The sequence below is a fragment of the Lutjanus erythropterus genome, chromosome 16 (assembly GCF_056507025.1).
Source record: "Lutjanus erythropterus isolate fLutEry1 chromosome 16, fLutEry1.hap2, whole genome shotgun sequence".
In the NCBI taxonomy this organism is placed as follows: Eukaryota; Metazoa; Chordata; class Actinopteri; order Lutjaniformes; family Lutjanidae; genus Lutjanus; species Lutjanus erythropterus.
In genome coordinates, this window is record NC_139332.1 from 16,849,751 (window position 1) to 16,868,962 (window position 19,212).

General features: G+C 38.1%; 1 protein-coding gene across 2 annotated transcripts in view; it reads right to left on the reverse strand.

The window, feature by feature from the left end:
* The window catches only part of vps50 (VPS50 EARP/GARPII complex subunit), a 138,848-nt gene extending 123,402 nt beyond the window's left edge, over window positions 1-15,446 (reverse strand). For both annotated transcript variants that reach the window (XM_084739153.1, XM_084739154.1), the window contains exons 1-4: window positions 15,302-15,446; window positions 14,703-14,771; window positions 3,944-4,066; window positions 2,115-2,186 (exon numbers count right to left, since the gene is read on the reverse strand). In XM_084739153.1, coding sequence (XP_084595279.1) covers window positions 2,115-2,186; window positions 3,944-4,066; window positions 14,703-14,771; window positions 15,302-15,334 — 297 coding nt within the window. In that variant the 5' untranslated portion in view covers window positions 15,335-15,446. The remainder of the gene's footprint in view (window positions 1-2,114; window positions 2,187-3,943; window positions 4,067-14,702; window positions 14,772-15,301) is intronic.
* Between the last annotated feature and the right edge of the window lie 3,766 nt (window positions 15,447-19,212).

The following is a 19,212-nucleotide window of genomic DNA, read 5'->3' on the forward strand; positions in this document are numbered from 1 at the left end:
GAAGGAGGTGTGGAGGGAATAGTGCAAAAAAACAAAAGTAAAGCTGAGTGAGTGATGGAAACAAACAGGTGTGTGAAAGTACAGAAGCCTGTCAGGAAAGAGGGTGAAATGGGTGAAATCTGCACCGGACTGTAGGGATTGAGGGCGCAGACAGGAGCAAAGAGCTGCTTCCTCTCCCACGTGTCTCTATAAATAGAATTTGTTGACAGGCCGGCTCTCCAGTCTCAAGCAGTGAATACCTGACTACCTTCAGAACGACGGCCTCTATGGAAATGGTCCTGTTGTGACCCGAAGGAGGAAGACAAAGTCACTGACGTCAGTAATGTCTGCCATCACACTTTAGTCGAGCACAAACTGTGGCTATTTGGTGTAGGTCAGAATCAGTCATTTGTCTTTCCATATGTCCTCCCTTTTTGGCTTAAAAAGACCACCAAAAAATAACAATGAATGCACATGGTGCTGTTGACTGTGGAGGGACACAGGAAGTTGTCAGGCAGGCAGACAGGATTTTTGAACTTCCAAGCAACTTGTTTGTATGAAATAAATAATGGAGCCATTGCAGAAATTAAAAGCTTTTATCTGAATGAAAACAGGCTTCTGGACTATTATTTACTGTATGTTTGTTGTGTATGCCAGTGTGTTTTCATTCACTGCACTTTTCATTCTTTTCATTTTCAAAGAAAGCTGCTACGAGGACCTTGAGATGAGACTGTTTGCAGCTTCCAAGGTTAAGAATGAACTTTGAAGCTCATTTTTTAAGACAACATAGACAAAGTCCCGAAAGTGCTCATAAAATAAAAATTTGAACGGGTACAACTACGTGACATGCTGATGAAGGTGATATAAAATGAAAAGTTACTACATGGACTACATGAGGTAAGATTGACTCTAAAGTTTTCTTCTTTCTACTGTGTGACCACACTGCTCTGAGTAATATGGCCAAATAAGTAACTGTTAGGATCCTGTCAGTGTCATTTTCCTTTAATAAAGCACTGCACTCTAATAAACAATACAAACAACTTCATAAATGTATTAAATGACAAAATTTAAGGTAACAATCAGCTTTTTCTGGAGATTTCAATTCAATTATAGTCTTAATCAGCAGATAAAATTTTGGCTTATAAGTACCAGTGTTGGGCAAGTTACTGAAATTTATTAATAGAGACAGTTACTTATTACTTTTCTCAAAATTAAGTGAATTACTTCACCAATTACAGCATTATAAAAGTGATAAGTGACTAGGGAAAGTAACTTTGCCTTATTTTTAAATTTCTGCTTTAATTTTCTTATTATTTATTGTAGTCTGTATTATTTTAGAGACCTGTCTGTTTTTTACTTTATCATTGTAAAAATTATCCCTAATAGGAGTTATTTTATACTCCTGACCAACTTATTGCCTATGGGTTAGACAGTAAGATTTAGTACAAAAAGACCCCCAGGATGAAGGATGTACATTAACCTGATGAACTGTTATTAATATACTATGATAAAAAAGCAAGCGCTCATTGCCTGAACTGTCTTGTGCCATCATAAGGTCAGGTGATGTTAGATCAAAGACCAGAAAATGGACTGTATTTGTCTGCTACATCTGCGGTCCTCTACAGCTGTCACTATTTTCAAGTAAGACGAAAATAAGGAGTAACAAGTCTACTTCAGTTTCAGCAATTGTAACTGTGTTATTTATTTGAGAAAAATAATACAACAAACACTGATAAGTAGATGAACAGAACAGAATAAAAGAGAAGTCCTAAAAGTGCTGTAGATGAAATCACTGAACTCATATGTCAACAGATCCATCACCATGACAACTGAGCATATACAGTACTGTACATGATACATTATACAGCTGAAAGCCGTGGAAAAGGCAAATAAGTTTGACTCCTTTTTTAAATTTTTGAGGTCAGGAATTAATTTAATGATTTAAACAATAACATCTTTTATCTTCTTGATTTTTACATCCATAGGCCAGAAATGACCATGACACCATTGTGTGTGTGTGTGTGTGTGTGTGTGTGTGTGTGTGTGTGTGTGTGTGTGTGTGTGTGTGTGTGTGTGTGTGTGTGTGTGTGTCTGTGTGTGTCTATGTGTGTAAGTGTAGGTGTGTGTGCACTCACTGCTGCCTGTTGTCTCTTCAGTTTGTCTCTGTACTCTTCCAGCTCCTGCAGGTTCAGCTCAGGAGGGAGTTTCTGTAATCACACACAAACACAGAAACAAACATTCAACTTTATTTGTTTGTTTACGATACATCCTCCTACGCAGGTGAAAGCACACGAGACATTTAAGACACATCCGCAAACACAGTCTGTGAGCTCTCCCGACGTCTACACAGCTGCGTGCTGCTTCCAAACATCTACCGTTCAGCGCAGTTAAAGTCGCTGCAAGGTGTGTCGGACAGGAAAATATTTAAAGCAGGACTGTGGAAATATCTGAGTTCTGGTGCTCAGGGCCACAGCAGGGATTTCATTTATCTTGGGAGAGCTAATCTTCACTCCTGAGCATCTTAATTTTTCAAAGATATCTCACTAGGCATTTCAAAGAACTTAAGCTGGTTTAAGTGGTGCGACCGAAGATAGCTGCAGCTCTTCCTCCATCCAAAAAAAAACACAAAACAAAAAGAATTTGCTCAATAAATACACTTTGCCAGATCATAACTCAGATTAGTCAAGAAGGTAGATGACGTTATTTAGTAAACAGCAAACAAACTCTGCTTGGGAAAGAAGATATTACAAATCCATGGCCCAAAGGATGATAGGTAATTACTTTCCCCTTGACTGAGAGTCTCATTTCAGATGGTGTAGCAATACCAAGATAAATCTAATGAGATTTCACACCCATCCTCTGTTGAGCGGATGCAATCCATCAATCCGAGTGTCAATGGCACACACACGGCTCGGCAGAAGTGTACAAGACAGCAGCTCAGGTGAGAAAGAGCTTTAACTCTGCCAGTCAGACAGGGTTCAAAGCACAGGAAACCACATTTATTCACATCAAAAAACGCAAGATTGCTGCTATAATTAATGAAATGTGATGGGTTTGATGGAAACGAGAGGTGTTGGAACTTGGAAGTGAGTCTACTGTCATCATTTACAAGTGAGTAATGCAGTTAATAACGCATGATTATCAACTGGCGGGGCACGGACCACATCTGGTCTACAAAAGCATCCCATACAGCTCACACAATGGCCACTAATGAAAGTGCTGCCATATTTATATATTTGCAGTACAGTAAGACTGCAACTAATGATTATTTTTATTCTCAATTAATCTGTTGCTTATTTTCTTGATTAATTGACTAGTAGTTTGCTCTAAAAAAGAAAAATCAAATGTCTTGTTTTGTCCACGACCCAAATATATTTGGTTTATTGTCATAGAGGGCTAAAGAAACCAGAAACTATTCACATTTATAAAGCTGGAATCAGAGACTTTAGACTTTTTTTCTCAAAAACTGATTATTAAAACAGTTGGCAATTAATTGAATAACTGATTAATTGCTGCAGCTGCAGTACATTCTGGAAAAATGCTGTATTAATTTACTGCTAACACAAACCAAAAATGCAAACTTGCAACTTCACATTAAAAGAATTTAACTGGCACTTTAACTTGCAAAACAGACTTTATTTAGACTAAATTTTTATTTTGAAGTAGTCAGGATATACAATGTACTTTGTCAGTGAACTGAAAGCAATTTCTTAAAAAATTTTATTATGAATTTCTCATGTTGATAGTAGTTTGTTCACACTGATAGAGACTAATAAAAATAATACTAAAAAAGAGAACATATGAAACAATAATAGTAGTTTAAAAAACATAATGATAATATGGCCTTAATATTTTTATTCTTAAATATCTGGCCCCCACACTGCCTGCTTAGAAAGCTTCTGGCCCTTTGACAAATGTAGCTGATGACCCCTGCAATAACTCATTCATACAGAGTTAATCTGACCTCCAGCTCATGCTGCACCATGTCAAAGGAGTCGTTTGAGAAGTAGACCTCCTCGATGCTGTCGATGATCTCCTGCTCCGCCTGGGGGTCGATGGGCTGCTCCCTCAGCTCCCGCAACTCCTCCTGAAAGAAGAGGAGACAAGCCAAGAGAGGCAGACAGTGACAAAGAGAGAGAGAATTAAGAGCTGTCCTTGAAGTAAGCACATTAGAAAGTTCAGACACAAACAGAAAAGGTCCAAAACAGAGAATTACGTCATTCCCAAGTAATGAAAACAACAAACAAAACCTCTGATATTAATGTCAAGGAAAATACATCAAAATAGAGGAGAAGTGAGATGGTAATAGTAATACAGGGCAAGAAATAGGAAAGATACCACCGGAAAGTAAAATAAGGGGAGGAGAGATTGGATTAAAGGAACAAGAGGTACAAAGGAGTTTAAGGACGAGGACAGAGGTGAAGGACAAAGTGAAGAGAGGGCAGAATGAAAATGAGGTAGAGACCAAGTGGCGAGGAAAGGGAAAGAGGAGGCGTGTAGTGGGAAAAAAGGGGGAGAAGAAAACATTAATCGTGGAGTTTGGGAGAAGATTGCAGCTTGTTTCGTTGGACAGCTGTCAAAGGGGACGTCAGGCAGCCTTGAGAGGAAAGATGAGAAGAAAGTAATGACCGAAGAAAGTGTTTCCCTCTTCAGAGCGTCTCTGAGAAACATCAGAGCTGTATTGATTAACGTGCTGTGTATCCATTGAGGCTTATTGCTGCAGTGAGTCTTTTAGATGAAGGGTTTTAAACCCACATTCCTAATGAGCCAAGATATAGTCACAGGTCAATAACAAAGTGGTGGGGTGACTGTGTTGGCAGTTTAAAACAAAGAAATAAATAAATTTAAGTGCAACAAGACTAAATCTGTGTAGAAAATTACTCTTACTTTTCTATATAGTGCACTCTATTTACCCTCCGCCATGTTATTTTGTCTGATTGTGTGAATTTGTGCTCAATATATTGTGCTTGTAAAATTAGTGTCCCTGGCACGTGCAGAACACTACTTTCTGCTAACAATCCCACAATGCAATGCATCACATTTTATGAATGTCTACAGTCATTCAGGCAGCTCTGTGAGGCTGTACTTAAACAAACCAGTGCTTTAAGCTGTATGCTAACGTCAGTGTGTTACCATGCTCACAATAACAATGCTAACATGACAATATTTAGAGACATTTCACCCAAAATCAAAAAATACATAGATTTTAACCGTAGGCCGAGTGCTATTTATCTTTTCTAAACTGTTTTGGTATGAGTTGCAGAGTTTTAAAGTTAGAGAGCGTTTTAAAGCCTTCTCTCTAGTGCTGATGTTTATTTTTACTTGCAATTAATCCGTCAAAAAATGTCAGTCAAATGTCTTGTTTTGTCCACAACCTAAAGATATTAAATTTATTGTCATAGAAGAATGAGGAAACTCCTTCTCTCCTAAACTCAATCAAGAGGGATAAACAGCACTACAGTTAAGAGGAAATGTATTTTTAATGTTGGCGTCCTGTCCCTTTAAGAAGGTATAATGTTCACCATGTTCAACAACTTAGTTTAGCATATTAACATTTGCAAATTAGCACTAAACAAAAATAACTGCTGAGACTGACTTGTCATCAGTTTTACAGGTATTTTGTCATCAATCAAAGTAATGGGCTTATTTGAATTTTGACCTGATGTTGGTGCTATATGTAAAGTCGGAGGATCATGAAAGTTACTTTAGTTCATCTTGAGGGGAACACGGATGTGTGTACCAAATTTCATAGCAATCCAGCCAATAATTTCTGAGATATTTTAATGAAAACTAAAAATGTCAACCTCATGGTGGAGGGAGAGAAAAACTCAGGGGATCCCATAAGTCATTAGGATTCATCCTGGGGGAAACATGAATGTCTGTACCAAATTTCATGGCAATCCATCCAATAATTAAAATATTTGTGGCTGGAACTAAGTGGTGGGCTGACCATTGCCATTCCTAGACTTCTGAATATACCCAATATTAGGCTACATTTTATTGCAATATCACAACTCATATAGAGAAAACATCTCGTCCTTTATTATACAATATAAATCCTTTATTAAAGGTAAATTTGAGTCTAACAGCTCACTTGTGTGGGATGAATACATTGAGGCATCAGCACATTAAAGCATAATGACACTAAAAATAGACAACAGGCTTGGGAAGGAGGTGAAACAGAACGGATGTGGAATTATGAGATAAATTCAATCGATATGCCCCCTATATGCATCCATACTCTATTAAGTAAGAGTAAATAAATCTCTATTAAAGATCTGCACACGTCATCTCATATAGACTTCAGGAGATAGCAGACACTGATCAAGAAAACCTTGTTACACACCTGCCTAACCCCAAATATTTTCCCAGCTACTATCAGCTAGAAGTGTGCAGTAAGGCAATGAAGTGTGCCACCCATGTAACTGAATCTGCTTCTGAGGGTGAAAGTGTGTCTTGCTGAGTGACATTTATATGAGGCAATGCTGCTGTGAGTAATATTAACGTGCGCAGTCAAATATAGCCTCATTTAATTCAATTACACCAACAGAATCCCTTTTATACACCATAAATAATTTGAAAATGAAGAATTAAAACGAGGGCATGTGTCTCTGTGTCTGCAATGCATGGATCTTCAGGCGAGTGTGCATGTTCCCATGTTTGAATCAGGTAAAGAAGGGAGCAGGAGCCCCTGGGGGAAAAGCGTGGGTGAGTGCGTGAGATTGGAAAGGAGGGAAGGAGGTAGGAGATCACGCTCTGCCGTCAAAAGGGTGGGTGGGAAATCAGCTCAAATGAGAGAGAAAGCGAAAGAGGAGGGGGGGGTGGGATGAGATGGATGACTCATTGGTAGAGAAAAGCAGGTAGCAGAAAGAAAAAAGACAGAGGAATGAGCGAAACAAAAGACAATGATGTGGTCTCTTCTGTGAAGCCACTCCAGCACGGTTAGAGCAATTCACCTCCCCTGTGTCACTTCTCTTTTCCTTCAGCCTCCCACCTGCAGTGATGTGGAAAACTCTAAACATCTTTAAGTGAATGACTTATCGAGAGGCTACCTGCAGGTTAAGTAATTCCCTTCCCACCCTGCTGCTGCTGGGTAGGCACAAAACAAACCAGACGCCCCTGATCCCCATGTGTGAATCTCAACATCAGCTGCTGTGAGGCTTTGATCAAATTTCACTTTGAAGGATGAGGGACAAACAAACCACCCTTCACCCACCCCCCACCCGCAAATTAATGAAATTCTCATCTTGTTGCGTAAATTAGAAATCTATTTGCATCCAAACTGCGGGACGTTCAACGAGCCTTATCAAAGAATCAAAGTGGATATTCGTCTGGAGTGCTGATTGAATGTGGAAAAATCAGGCACAGAACAAAAAGGTGCCCAACAACTGACTGAACAAATAGCAGGAGGTCCGTGGAAAATCCTGAGAGACATTAGAAGAGAATGATGGCAAGGTGAGGGGACCAAGAGGAGGGCCAAGTATTAATTCCACTATGGAATCGTTCATTAGATGAATAAATCAAACCGTCCTCATTGTAATCAACATTGAATATTTATGTCAGCCTAACCTGCTCATCTGCCCCTAAACAAGGGTTTAACACAGTTGTCTCATGGGATATTAAGACACAGTCACAACCAGCAACAATATTCTGGCTGCAACACTGCTCTCAACTGCTGGGTTAACAGGTAATAATATTGGATTTTTACTTGGAGGTATGTGATTATTTTCCCCCAACAGTCAGTCTGCACTAAATATAAATGAGCCAAAAGCTTTTATCTGTGTTGTCATGCACTTGTTTGATTGTATGAGTGCAGTCTCTAGGAAGCATAATTAGACAATAGCTTATCTCAGGGACAAACTTGATCGGGTCACCTAAGGCCATAACACATGTGAACTGTCAAAGTGAGCTGTGTTCCCCCTGAAGGTAGCCTGTGCAAACTAATGACAGGTTATCAAACATGCTCCCCTCACAGCTTCAACTGCAATCCCTTTATTCATACAATACATCCAATCAATACAGCCAATCATATTCATTCTAAAATTTTAGAAAATAATGAAATATAGAGCAGACGATGAATGCTTTTTGTGAGAGGAGAGCTCTATAATTCTGATAAGATAAAAATGTTCATTGAGTAAACTGAGGGTGACCCCTGCTGGCAGGAAATGGTAACTGCGTGCATCTTGAGTACAAACTGAAGCCCCAGAACAATCCCACTGTTCCTAACACTAAACAGGGTTACAGTTAAATATAACATTTTTCAGCATCAAATGGATATTAAGTACAGGGTTTCTACAGGTTCCAATGAGTTCAATTTAAGACTTCTTGGGGACCTTTTTAGGAACATTAATATGCAATTGTCTGATCTTCTTCAGGACTGTCTTCAATATATAAAAAAAAAACACTATTTTCCTGACCAGGTAACGTACATCAGAAGCAAACTTAACCATCTGACTAGGTTGGCAAGTTTAGGACATATTTTACCACCTAGACCTAGAACAAATCTCTTCAAAGGTACTATAATTTACAGAGCCATTATAGGATGGAACTATTAAAACAAATACCAAAGCTGCTTTTAAGAAAAACATTACAAGAGTACTAACACAATTAACTGTTCGAACAAATACCGATGTTTTAAGCTGTTTGTTGTGTCTAATGATTGAACATGGACTTTATCAGTAATCTGTCGTTGTTGAATGTGTGTATAATATTTATAAACTTGTTATATCTGTGTTGGACTCTACTAGTTGACGTCATTGTGCCAGCTAATGGGAATCCTAATAAACTAATGAACCATTATGAATGCAATGACCTATTTCACATCCATATTGGTAAAAAAGTACATGCACACATGCACTGAAGGTAATATAACTTTATAAATAATTTAAGTAATTTTAACTAACTCAATGCATTTTTAAGGCCTGTCAAAATCATTTATAATACATTCTGAGGCCTAAAGTTCACATTGTTGGATTTTAGACATCTTAAGGAGAAAATCAGTAAATTGTTGTTTGAAAAAGAAGAGACTGCAACTACTTGTTTACTTGAGAAGCTATTTTGAGGCTGCATCACTATAGTGGATATCCTGTGTGTCAGTATATATGTAATTCACTGAAAGTCAATATAACACAGCTCATACCTAGAATTTAAAGTTGTGTTGATTGAGCATTGCTTCATCACACAATACAAGGCACGTCAGGTTTGAAGAGGTTAAGAGATATAATGCAAACACCTGCAAAGAAAAACCTTAAAACTGACTCAGAGAGGGACGACAGCTTTGAGCAATAAGGGATTGGAACGGGGCAAAAGGTGTATTTGTTTGTTTTTAATGTGAACATACAAAGCAGCTTATGCCTTCTTAGGAGCCCAGAGAGATTAACAAAAGGAACAAGTACATCAAAGTGATCTAAAAAACCTTAGAGCCATTTGGAATGATTTAAATAAAAAATATATTTTTAAAAATCTGCCATGGTTATGATTTATTTAAAGGGGACACATAAACTGATACAATTTTCTATTGCTATCATTCCCCAAAATTTAAATGCCATTGTAGACCCCTGTTTTATCATTTTTGAGATTAGGCCCATATCACATTAAAGTCGTGACTAAGGTCACACTTTTATTAAATTTAGGTCCTTGGATCATTGTCCAGATTTACAAGTAAATTTGTGGAGGGTGTTAGGTACAAACAGCAGCAGGTGAGCAGGGGGATCAGATTTTCTTTGAAAGAACGGGTTCCCCTGAGGGTAAACTGCTGTTACAGCCAAGAGCCTGACCTCTGTATGCACATACACATAGCCTGACATCTGTGACAGGAACCAACTTCAGTAGCTACAGTACACTGAGGAAACTTTATATAATAGAAACCATATTTAACTTCTGCAATCACGCAAACAGGGCAAACAGGTAGATGTATTAAAATTACTACAACAGCGTTAGCAAAACAGCACAAGCTACATTATTTCAAAAGGTGCAAGGTATCATGTGGAACTACATATCAAAGTTGCAGAAAACAGCAGTTGTCGCTTCCTGTTAATGAGTACAGCAAAAAAAGAAGGTTATCTCTGGTGATGACTGCGACATGGTGGCATGTGAAATTGTTTGTTTTGTCAGATAAACAGTCCAAAACCTGACAATATACCATTTAAAGTCATAAAAAGGGGAGAAGAGCAGATAATCATATGATTTGAGAAGCCTGAAGTAGCGAATATTTGAAATCCGTCCTTGATAAATGACTTAAATAATTACTTGTTTATCAAAATCAACAAATCAATTTATTGTTTCAGGTCTAAGTGATATGCTATTACGGCTCCCAATGGTTAGGCCAACACCTTGCATGGAAGTGCAGTGTGAGTGTGTGTGTGAATGGGTGTATAAGAGGCAAAATCGTGAAGTGCTTTAAATAAAATCATCATACTAATGGAGTTTATTTGTCTTCCCACACACAAATTCACAAACGCCTAACCTACTACTACAGGCTAACTATCATAGGTTTATGTTCTGTTTTCCCTGCTTATCACTCGAAGACCATCAAACCTTCAAGTCACATCCAAATAGTAACTCAACAGCATCATTTGTCAATCATCCCCCTTATCTGTCCCCCCCCCCTACAGCGAGCCAGATGTTTCTGTCAACTCCTGGAGGATGATAAATGATGTGAGTCACGACTAAAATGGTTGGAAACAGAGGAATGGTTCCAACCAGTGAGTATCAGATTAAGTGCAATAATACACGCAGGCAGTCAAGCACATTGGTCTCACTCTCCTACACAGAGCAGCGTGTTAAGTAATGCAGTGTCACGGCATATTGAAAGGATTATTCACCTTTATTTTCAAAGGACCACAGGTTTCGATGTATACAAAGCCAGGTCTGTGTGGGTCCCATTTCATTTTCCTGAAAGCTCAAAGGCCCGGTAGCAGAGTAAATAAAGTCAACGCATGATATCATCAAATAATAAGCCCTGTGTTTTGGTTGCACACACAAAAGGCAGGTGTTTGCAGTGCACACAGGAGACATAATTTATCCGTGAGCATCAGTAGGCTGAGACGCTTATAATCAAGACAGCTCACATGCATACTAACTCTCTGTTCACTTAGGTCTATACTATGCTGCCTCATGTCACATATACCAAACATGGCAGTTATAATAAATAAGAATAATAGGATTTACAGCAATTCTTTGGGCCATGACTTTAGAATCCAGAGAAATCTCAAGGGTCCAAAGCCAACACCATTGACCACTCAGGCAGCACTGCGTGAAAAACCAACACGACTGTATAAATAATATTACGACATGGGCTCGGGAACAGTTTGGAAAACCGTTGTTCATAGTTTGTCGCTGCGTCTACAAATTAAGTTAAGGCTGTACCAAGCAAAGCAAAAGCCAACAACAACATGCAGGAACACTACACACTTCCGTGGGCCCGAGCTCATCTGAGACAGACTGATGTAAAGTAGAAAAGCGTGCTTTGGTCTGACAAGTCCACATTCATGGATGTCATGTCCTCAGGGTGAATTTGTGTGTGTGGCACATTATGAAGTGCAAAATACAACAATGGAGACCATGGATTGTTAAGCAACTGAAGTCGTACAACGAGTAAGAGTGGAAAAGAATTCACTTTCAAAACTTCAGCAATTAGTGTACATCAGAATGAGTGGATGTTTAACAATAAAGTCTATTAGTTTGAACAATAAATATATTCTCTTTGTACTATATTCAGTTGAATATAGGTCAGAAAGGATTTGCAAATCATTGCATCCTGTTTTTATTTATGTTATTGGAATCAGAGTTGTACAATCCAGACCTCTCACATACATACCAACTGTCTCTCAATTTTTGTGTGGACCTATATGATTCAGCTTCATATCACATAAGCCAAACAAAACAGATCTAATAAGATTTACAGTAAATCTTGAGGCCATGATTTCAGCATGAAAAAAGGTGAATATTTGAGGCTTAAAACAAGGGTGTTTTATGTCTACCTATCCAGTTTGGCAACAACACCTGATATCAATCCCAAAGCCAGGGTGAGACGTGCATCCTTATAAAAAGAAGCAAATCTTTCAGGAGACACTCCCCTATGCTTTTACACCTGAAGAATAAATGGCTGCTTATCTTCTTATCTGATCTGTGTCACTGGCTGGTTTTCTGCAATAACAGGTCTGGCAACAGAAGTGTTATATTGTCCACCAAGCATGAAGCAACACAAATACGATACAATGATGTCAAACTATTAGATTAGTAAATAATGTGTTGTCCATCATGAGTCCATATGTTATTTACTGTGACAATAATATCAAACCCTATCTTTGACAGAAAAAATCATTGTTATGTATGAGCCTTTCAAAAGAGACAGCCTGTGTTTACTACACTCTGCTCAGTCTTTTTCTTTTCTCATGACAAGAGGACTTGAAGTAAACAACAGATTGAAAGATATTTTTCACAACTCTCTAAGCTTTGTCTTTCGCAACCTCTCATGGATGAATCGACAGAAAAGCACTTCCTTTTAGCCTGATCTTTTGCAGTATTTTTCAACCTGGGCAGCAAATCCTCAAATGGTACATCAGCAACACACAACATGAAGAAAATAGTACTCACACTACAGCCAAACGAGATCGACAATCAAAACAATGTCAGCCGTTAAAAGCCAAGACTTTCAAGGGAGAGAAATAAAATGTCTCGTCGAATCGACCTGGCTGATATCACCCTTGCACAGTGAATAAATAGAGTTGGTCACCTTCCAAATTGTAGTCAGCCACATTAATAGAAGGTCAACACACCAAGGCAAAGTCAAAGCAAAGGCAGCAACTAGCAGTGCATTGAGGTTTAAGTAAGTAAGGGACTATACATTACATAGTGCCACTCTACAGTTTCACTCTCCACTTGACAAATTGAATTTGTACAAGTGGATAATGACAAATGCTTCCTGAGACTAAACATGACGGATTGCATTTTCAAATGCTGCCATGCCAAACTGCTAAAATACTATTACAGCGACCATATTTCACACTCCTGCTGTTACGCGGGATTGATGTAAAGTGTGCACTAAAGTGATATCAATGGGAGCCTTCAGTCTTGTTACACTGCTGCCTAGAAAACCCAGTTGGTGTGATGCAACTAATGTAATTTACAAGAAGTAGTGACATATGAATTATACAGTAAGTCTGGTTCAAATGTAAAACCATCCTGACACATTCAGCCATGTTGTATCACTATATTAGACCTTTCTCACAGCAGCCATATTGATATGAACTAGCAGAAAAAAACACAGGTGTTACCAGTCATACTAATTAATGCTCCATTCTGTTTCTTCTAGTGTAGCAGAGCCTGTCAGCACCCTGACTCTGACTCTGTCTGACCAGAACAGAACCAAACTAATCCATTAGTATCACTGGTAACACCTGTGGTTGCTGTGAAAATGGTCTATTGATATAACTGCATTTGAGTCTAAGTGGACTTGGTTTCTTTACATAATATGCCTGGTCAACTGGCCAAACACAACACAACAAAAGTGTAATGCTTAAGATGACACTTAAAAAAATACATTTATGCATAGATGCATAAATTTTGATTACTTTCATTGTGTACTGAAAGGAATGAACAAAGAGCAGCAAAAAAAAATAAATCAGTTGTCAATAAAACTGTTACACACATGGTAGAATTTGGCAGCAATCTTTCTGGCAGAAAGACTTACTGAAATGTGGGTAACGGCCTATTTTAACTCAATCATCTTTTCCCAAACCTAGTCAAGTAGTTTAATTGCCTAAACTAGACTGTGACAGAAAACTGAAAATAAAACAATTTAAAATTAAGAAAATAAGCCAACTATGTCTGAAACTAATGACTTCCTAAAGCCTTTCTACCAGGCAGCTCTTTCAAAGGCCATATTAAAGGGCTTTTATGTGCGGAAATCCCTTTCTGGCAAAAAAGCTTTCTTCTTTCAAATATTTTTATTGTGAAGCATGTGTACAGAACCAACACAGACCTCCGTAGAGTGGATATCATGCCTCATTTCAAATATTCAACAAAGACAAGCAACAGAAGAGAGTAAAATGGGCAAAACAAGACAAAAAAAAGGAAACAAACTAAATAAATCAAAACAAAACAACAACCATAAATTATTAAACACAGAAAGCAGAAAGCTTTCTGACAGAAAGATTTCTATCTTGAAGGCTAAATTCACCCATCTGTAACTGTTACAGGAAGCCCTCAACTACACAGACCTAATTACACAATTCAAACAGTTAAATATAGGACAGGTAGCTATCTGCTATTAACTAGTTTTAGGATTTAAGTATCGATACTTTTTCAGTGCCACATATTTAAAAACAATACCATACTAACATTTCATAGTATCAGAAGTACCATGGCTTTTAAAAAAATATCTGACTGCTCAATCAAAACCATTTCTTGTCTGTCTGAAATTCAGCATGCAGCAAAACCAGACAGTGTTCAGTGACTATATCTGTAACCAGCACCATGTGCAGGTTGTTAGAAATTATTTTATGTTTAATCATATTTTCCTTTCTGTGGTATCGAAAGAGGTATCAAGTATTGCATCTTATACTAGTATTGTACTGAAGTCTGGTATCAAGACAACTCTAACTGAAGCATATCATTAGCTGGGGTGAAATATATTTAACTTTTGTGAAAATGACGTTGATGAGGTTGGTTTTGTCGAATATGCAGCCTAAAACGCATGAATCACAACAATAAGAGTTTACCTTGCTGGGGATCCTCAGGTTCTCTACAGGACTGAGGTCTGCCATGCTTTCCTGTGGGCTTTTCAGACCCTGTCAAAATAAAACTCACTGTTAGACCCCAAAAAAAGTCACGTAATAGTAACGTTTTTTCAAATGCAACCTGCTCCCGATGTGACATAGTCTACTATTCATCAGCACACTACTGTAACACGGCAAAAAGTGGAACTGACGGACAGATTTCTGAAAGCGATACGCTCTGTTGTGTCCATTGGTGAACCGTGAGTGTAACATTACTGCAGTGCAAACTGAGAACTTCCCTCACCGCCCAGTTTCCACTGTTGTGCCCTGCTGTTTGTGCTTCTCTCAGGGTGCACTGTCACATCTAAAACACAGACATAACTGCCCCCATGCATGTGTTTTCTTCATGTAGGGTTAAAAGCTCATAGCTGTAATAAAGCTGTTTAAAAAGCAGCTGTAATTCGGGCTGAATGTTCCCTTTAATGAGCCACACGATGAGCTGTCAAATTAGCCAGTTAGCTTGGGTAGCAGGCATGCTAGCTACCTGCAGCTGTCAGACTCAAACGGCTGCAGCTCGGTGTCTGTTGGCCTGCTTCACTCACCTGCCGGGCCATGAGAGACTTGATCTTCTGCATCCTAAACCTGACCTCTGTTCGTGGACAAAAGAGTGAGGAAAGTTACAGTTTTGTTTTGTTGTCAACGAAGAGCCTCCATCACTACGAGAAGGAAGCCATAGTTGACCGTCACGTGACTGGTACGGCAGGACCGAAGATTCAAAAGCATCCTGGGAAATGTAGGTTTTAATTAGAGGCGTGCTTGTGACCCTCACGGACAGAATCTCACAAGTAAAAACTGAAAATATCTGAATTAAATTAAAAATGTAAGTTGTTCTGAATAAAAAATAACAATAAAACTATATTCAACTGAGGTGCAAATTGTTTATATTGTGCTACATGTCATTACTGTCTCACACCACTGGATGGTAGTAATTGCACATCAGAAAATGCAAGTCAAATAGCACAGAATATTAGACAGAAGTAGTGACATTGCTTCTCTGAAGACTGTTAGTCCTCTTCTGTGTTCTGCCTGTCACCTGTGGATGTTACAGGAGGAAAAGCACAGGTATAAACAATAAAACTGATTATGCCTAATATCTGTTTTGCTTCTTTGGTATCATGGTGGATGCTGAGAGCCTGACATGCTGTCATGGCCTCGTTAATGTTATTAGTAACACCTGGCCTACTATGTCAAAATGACAGTCAGAATGTATGCAGTAAAAAGACTTGTGATTACTGGTGGTTATATTAAATTTACATCCATTTATGTCATCACAGAACTACATACATAACTTACCAAATATGATACATGATTATATATTAAACATTCCAACAGAACTGGCCTATAAAGTAATTGAAATCTCCCACTCATGGACCAGAAACCTGAAACATTAAAATACTGCGTACAATGTCAATGCATCAGTAATAATACTGTAATCAAATAGTATAACATACTGTGTGTAATATTACATTGGCAGCCATTGTTCGGCATAACCCAGCTAACATGCAACATTTTCCATTTCCAACAACGTTCTAAGAATGTTGAACAAATGTTTCTGTTTGAAGAACCTTTCCCAGAATGTTCTAATAACCACATAAATTAATGTTTTTGTTTTTGTTTTTTGTTGTTGTTTGTTTTTGGGTTTTGTTTTGTTTTTGTTTTTTTGTTTGTTTGTTCTTTTTAGGGCAAAATGTTCAAGTACCCTTCTAGGAACATTCAACTAACCTTTCCAGATCATAACCAAAATGTTAGATTTATGTAACAAAAACTTGCCATTTCAACATCTAGGGAACATTAAGGGGTAACATTCAAATAACTTGCCTGGGGCATTTAAGTAACCTTCCAAAATGTTCTGGAAACATGACAGTAAGATTAGTTTCATGTCCAAAAAATTGGCATTTTAGCATAGAGAACATAATGCAGAAATGTATATTGTGACATATTAATGTCATATTAATAACATTATATTAATGTATGGTGACATACTGTAATCAAATACATATATTTTGTTGTAAAACATGTTAAGGGTGACTATATATATATATATATATATAACTTTGTTTTATCATTATTTGTGTGGCCGGATGATTCAGCAGCCTCTCCTTTTGCGAGCAGCAGTGATCATGTCATCACGTCATGCCATCCATGACTCAGTGCCATGTAGCTTCATGTCTGCCAAGCAATTACACCTGGCTGTGCATTGTAAACTGTTGAAAATAATTACAAAACGGGCGCACGCAGACCCATTCAGCCTGCTTTGTAAATGTAATTGCCCCCTTGGGTGTTATTTTGAGCAGCGCTTGGTTAAAGAGAGGCAGCGTGCAGCAGACAGCAGGCACTGTGAGCTCTAGTTCCTGGTTAATGATGCCTCGGGCTATTTCCCAGTCAAATGAAGGTGAGGTCGCTCTCCTTATAGGTGAATCTACTGTGCTGTTGTTTGTTAGGCAGTCATCCACAGTGCGGAGCCTCCCTTAAAGCATACACTGAGACGGAACAGATGGCAACCCCTACCCGGAGATGCCACCACAAAGACACAGCACACTGAGCTGGTCAGTTCAGACGCTATAATTAGAGGTGGATTCAATAAACTGCTTGTTGTTATGCAAGGGAGCATCACGATAAGCAGCACTTTATGACTCAGTATGAGTTTCAGATCTGGACAATTTAATATCTCTGAAAAACTAGTGTAATAATTTGTTTTGTTGGTATATACTGACAATAAATATATATATATATATGCTTTCAACATAGTGTAGGGAAGACTGGGGACAGTTGCAACACTTTCTGAATTTCTTTCAATTACTCAGAGACTATCTGACACCAAATCTTTATACATTAAACTTACATCTGTTTGCTAATTACCCATTCTGTTTAAAGATAATCACATATGACATATTATTCACAATATTTCTTTGAATAAAAGAAGTCATATGTTGGCACAGTTACAGCATGCTAAAAATACATTAAATTTCACAAACTGACTTTTGCTTTTTGTCTCAACAAGCTAATAGGAAAATATGTGTTGTTTTATAATAATGTAGAACATAGGCCTTTATGTTTATGTTTATGTAAAAAATATTGTTGTGTGCTCTGTTTGGATATGGTGCTTAGCTTAGGGGAAAGTTGCAACAACTTGCTGCAACTTTCCCACCATGACAGAACATCATGTACCAGCTAAAACTGATGTTGAAATATGCTATGTCATTTATAAGTCAAAAAAAGAGTAATTCAAACCAAGTAAGTTTTGATCAATTCATACAAAAGTTTGAGACAGTTTGACAAAAATACAGCTTGTCTGTTTGTCTGTTTGTTTTTCATTAAATGCAGCGACAGATCTTAAATGTGTCCTCTGTCTTCCTGGCGGGGAGAGAGTTTAACTGAGCATGTCCAGTGTGAGTGTCATCACTCTAGCATGTTTCTGATTGGAAGAATAAGACTTGTACCCTTGTTGCAACCACCCCTAGTCTACCCTAATTTATTTGTGAAAACCCTTAAGGTTCCCCAGTTTTATTTGGAAAAAACTGCAAAATTTCATCTCAAATGTTTCCATTTAAAAAATCTCAATACTAGATCAACTAGCTTGTCAATCTGGTCAGTTTTTGTGGCGCAGCATTGAACATGGATTTGATTGGTGCACAGAAGTGACACAGTGAGGACAGCACAATGTTCTGGTTATAAGTTGAATCGTAGCAGAAAGCAGACTGCTCTGTTTAAGTAACGCATTCAATGTGGGAAAAATAACAAAGAGCTATGTGAGGGAGTCTCTGATGTTCATCACAGACAGATTCTGACCTTTATTTTCTTAACAAAACATGTTGTGTCTGCTTCTCTCCATGTATGTCTGTGTCTTTTCCCTTATTGTCCCTCTAGCTCTTCTCTCTTTCACATACACACAAAGACACAAGCAAGCACACACATTTTTATCTACTCGTGACAAGGTGTCAGCGGGAACAGGTGGAGGGCACTCTGCCACATGCTGAACTATCCGTCTGTTGCTGCCTGTCTCCAAATCACGGCAGGTACACGGCATACCAACACAACAAGGCAGAAAGGAACAAGGACTCTGCAGCAATTTCGCGATGGTAAGTACAACTCAAACACACTTTGTGAGAAGAGAAATCACAGCCAAGACATCAGACAAAGACTGTCTGTGAAGCACCAGAACAACTGACATCTTTGCTGGCTTCAGCTATTTATTTTTTTTCAGGAGAATGTTCATTTCAAGGCCTGACTGCTATCGCCATTCTACGAAAAGTGACATAAAGAAGAAAATGCATAATAAGACACTGGTTGTAGGCCGCAAACACATATTTAAAAATGATCCAAAATAGTAAACAGTTATATTTTTAATAAAGTACAAAACAAGCATGTGAATGCAAACTGTACAATAATTTATGAATCATAATCAATGTCCTCATTTCAGCATTTCATGATATATTTGTCAAGCCGAAGAAAT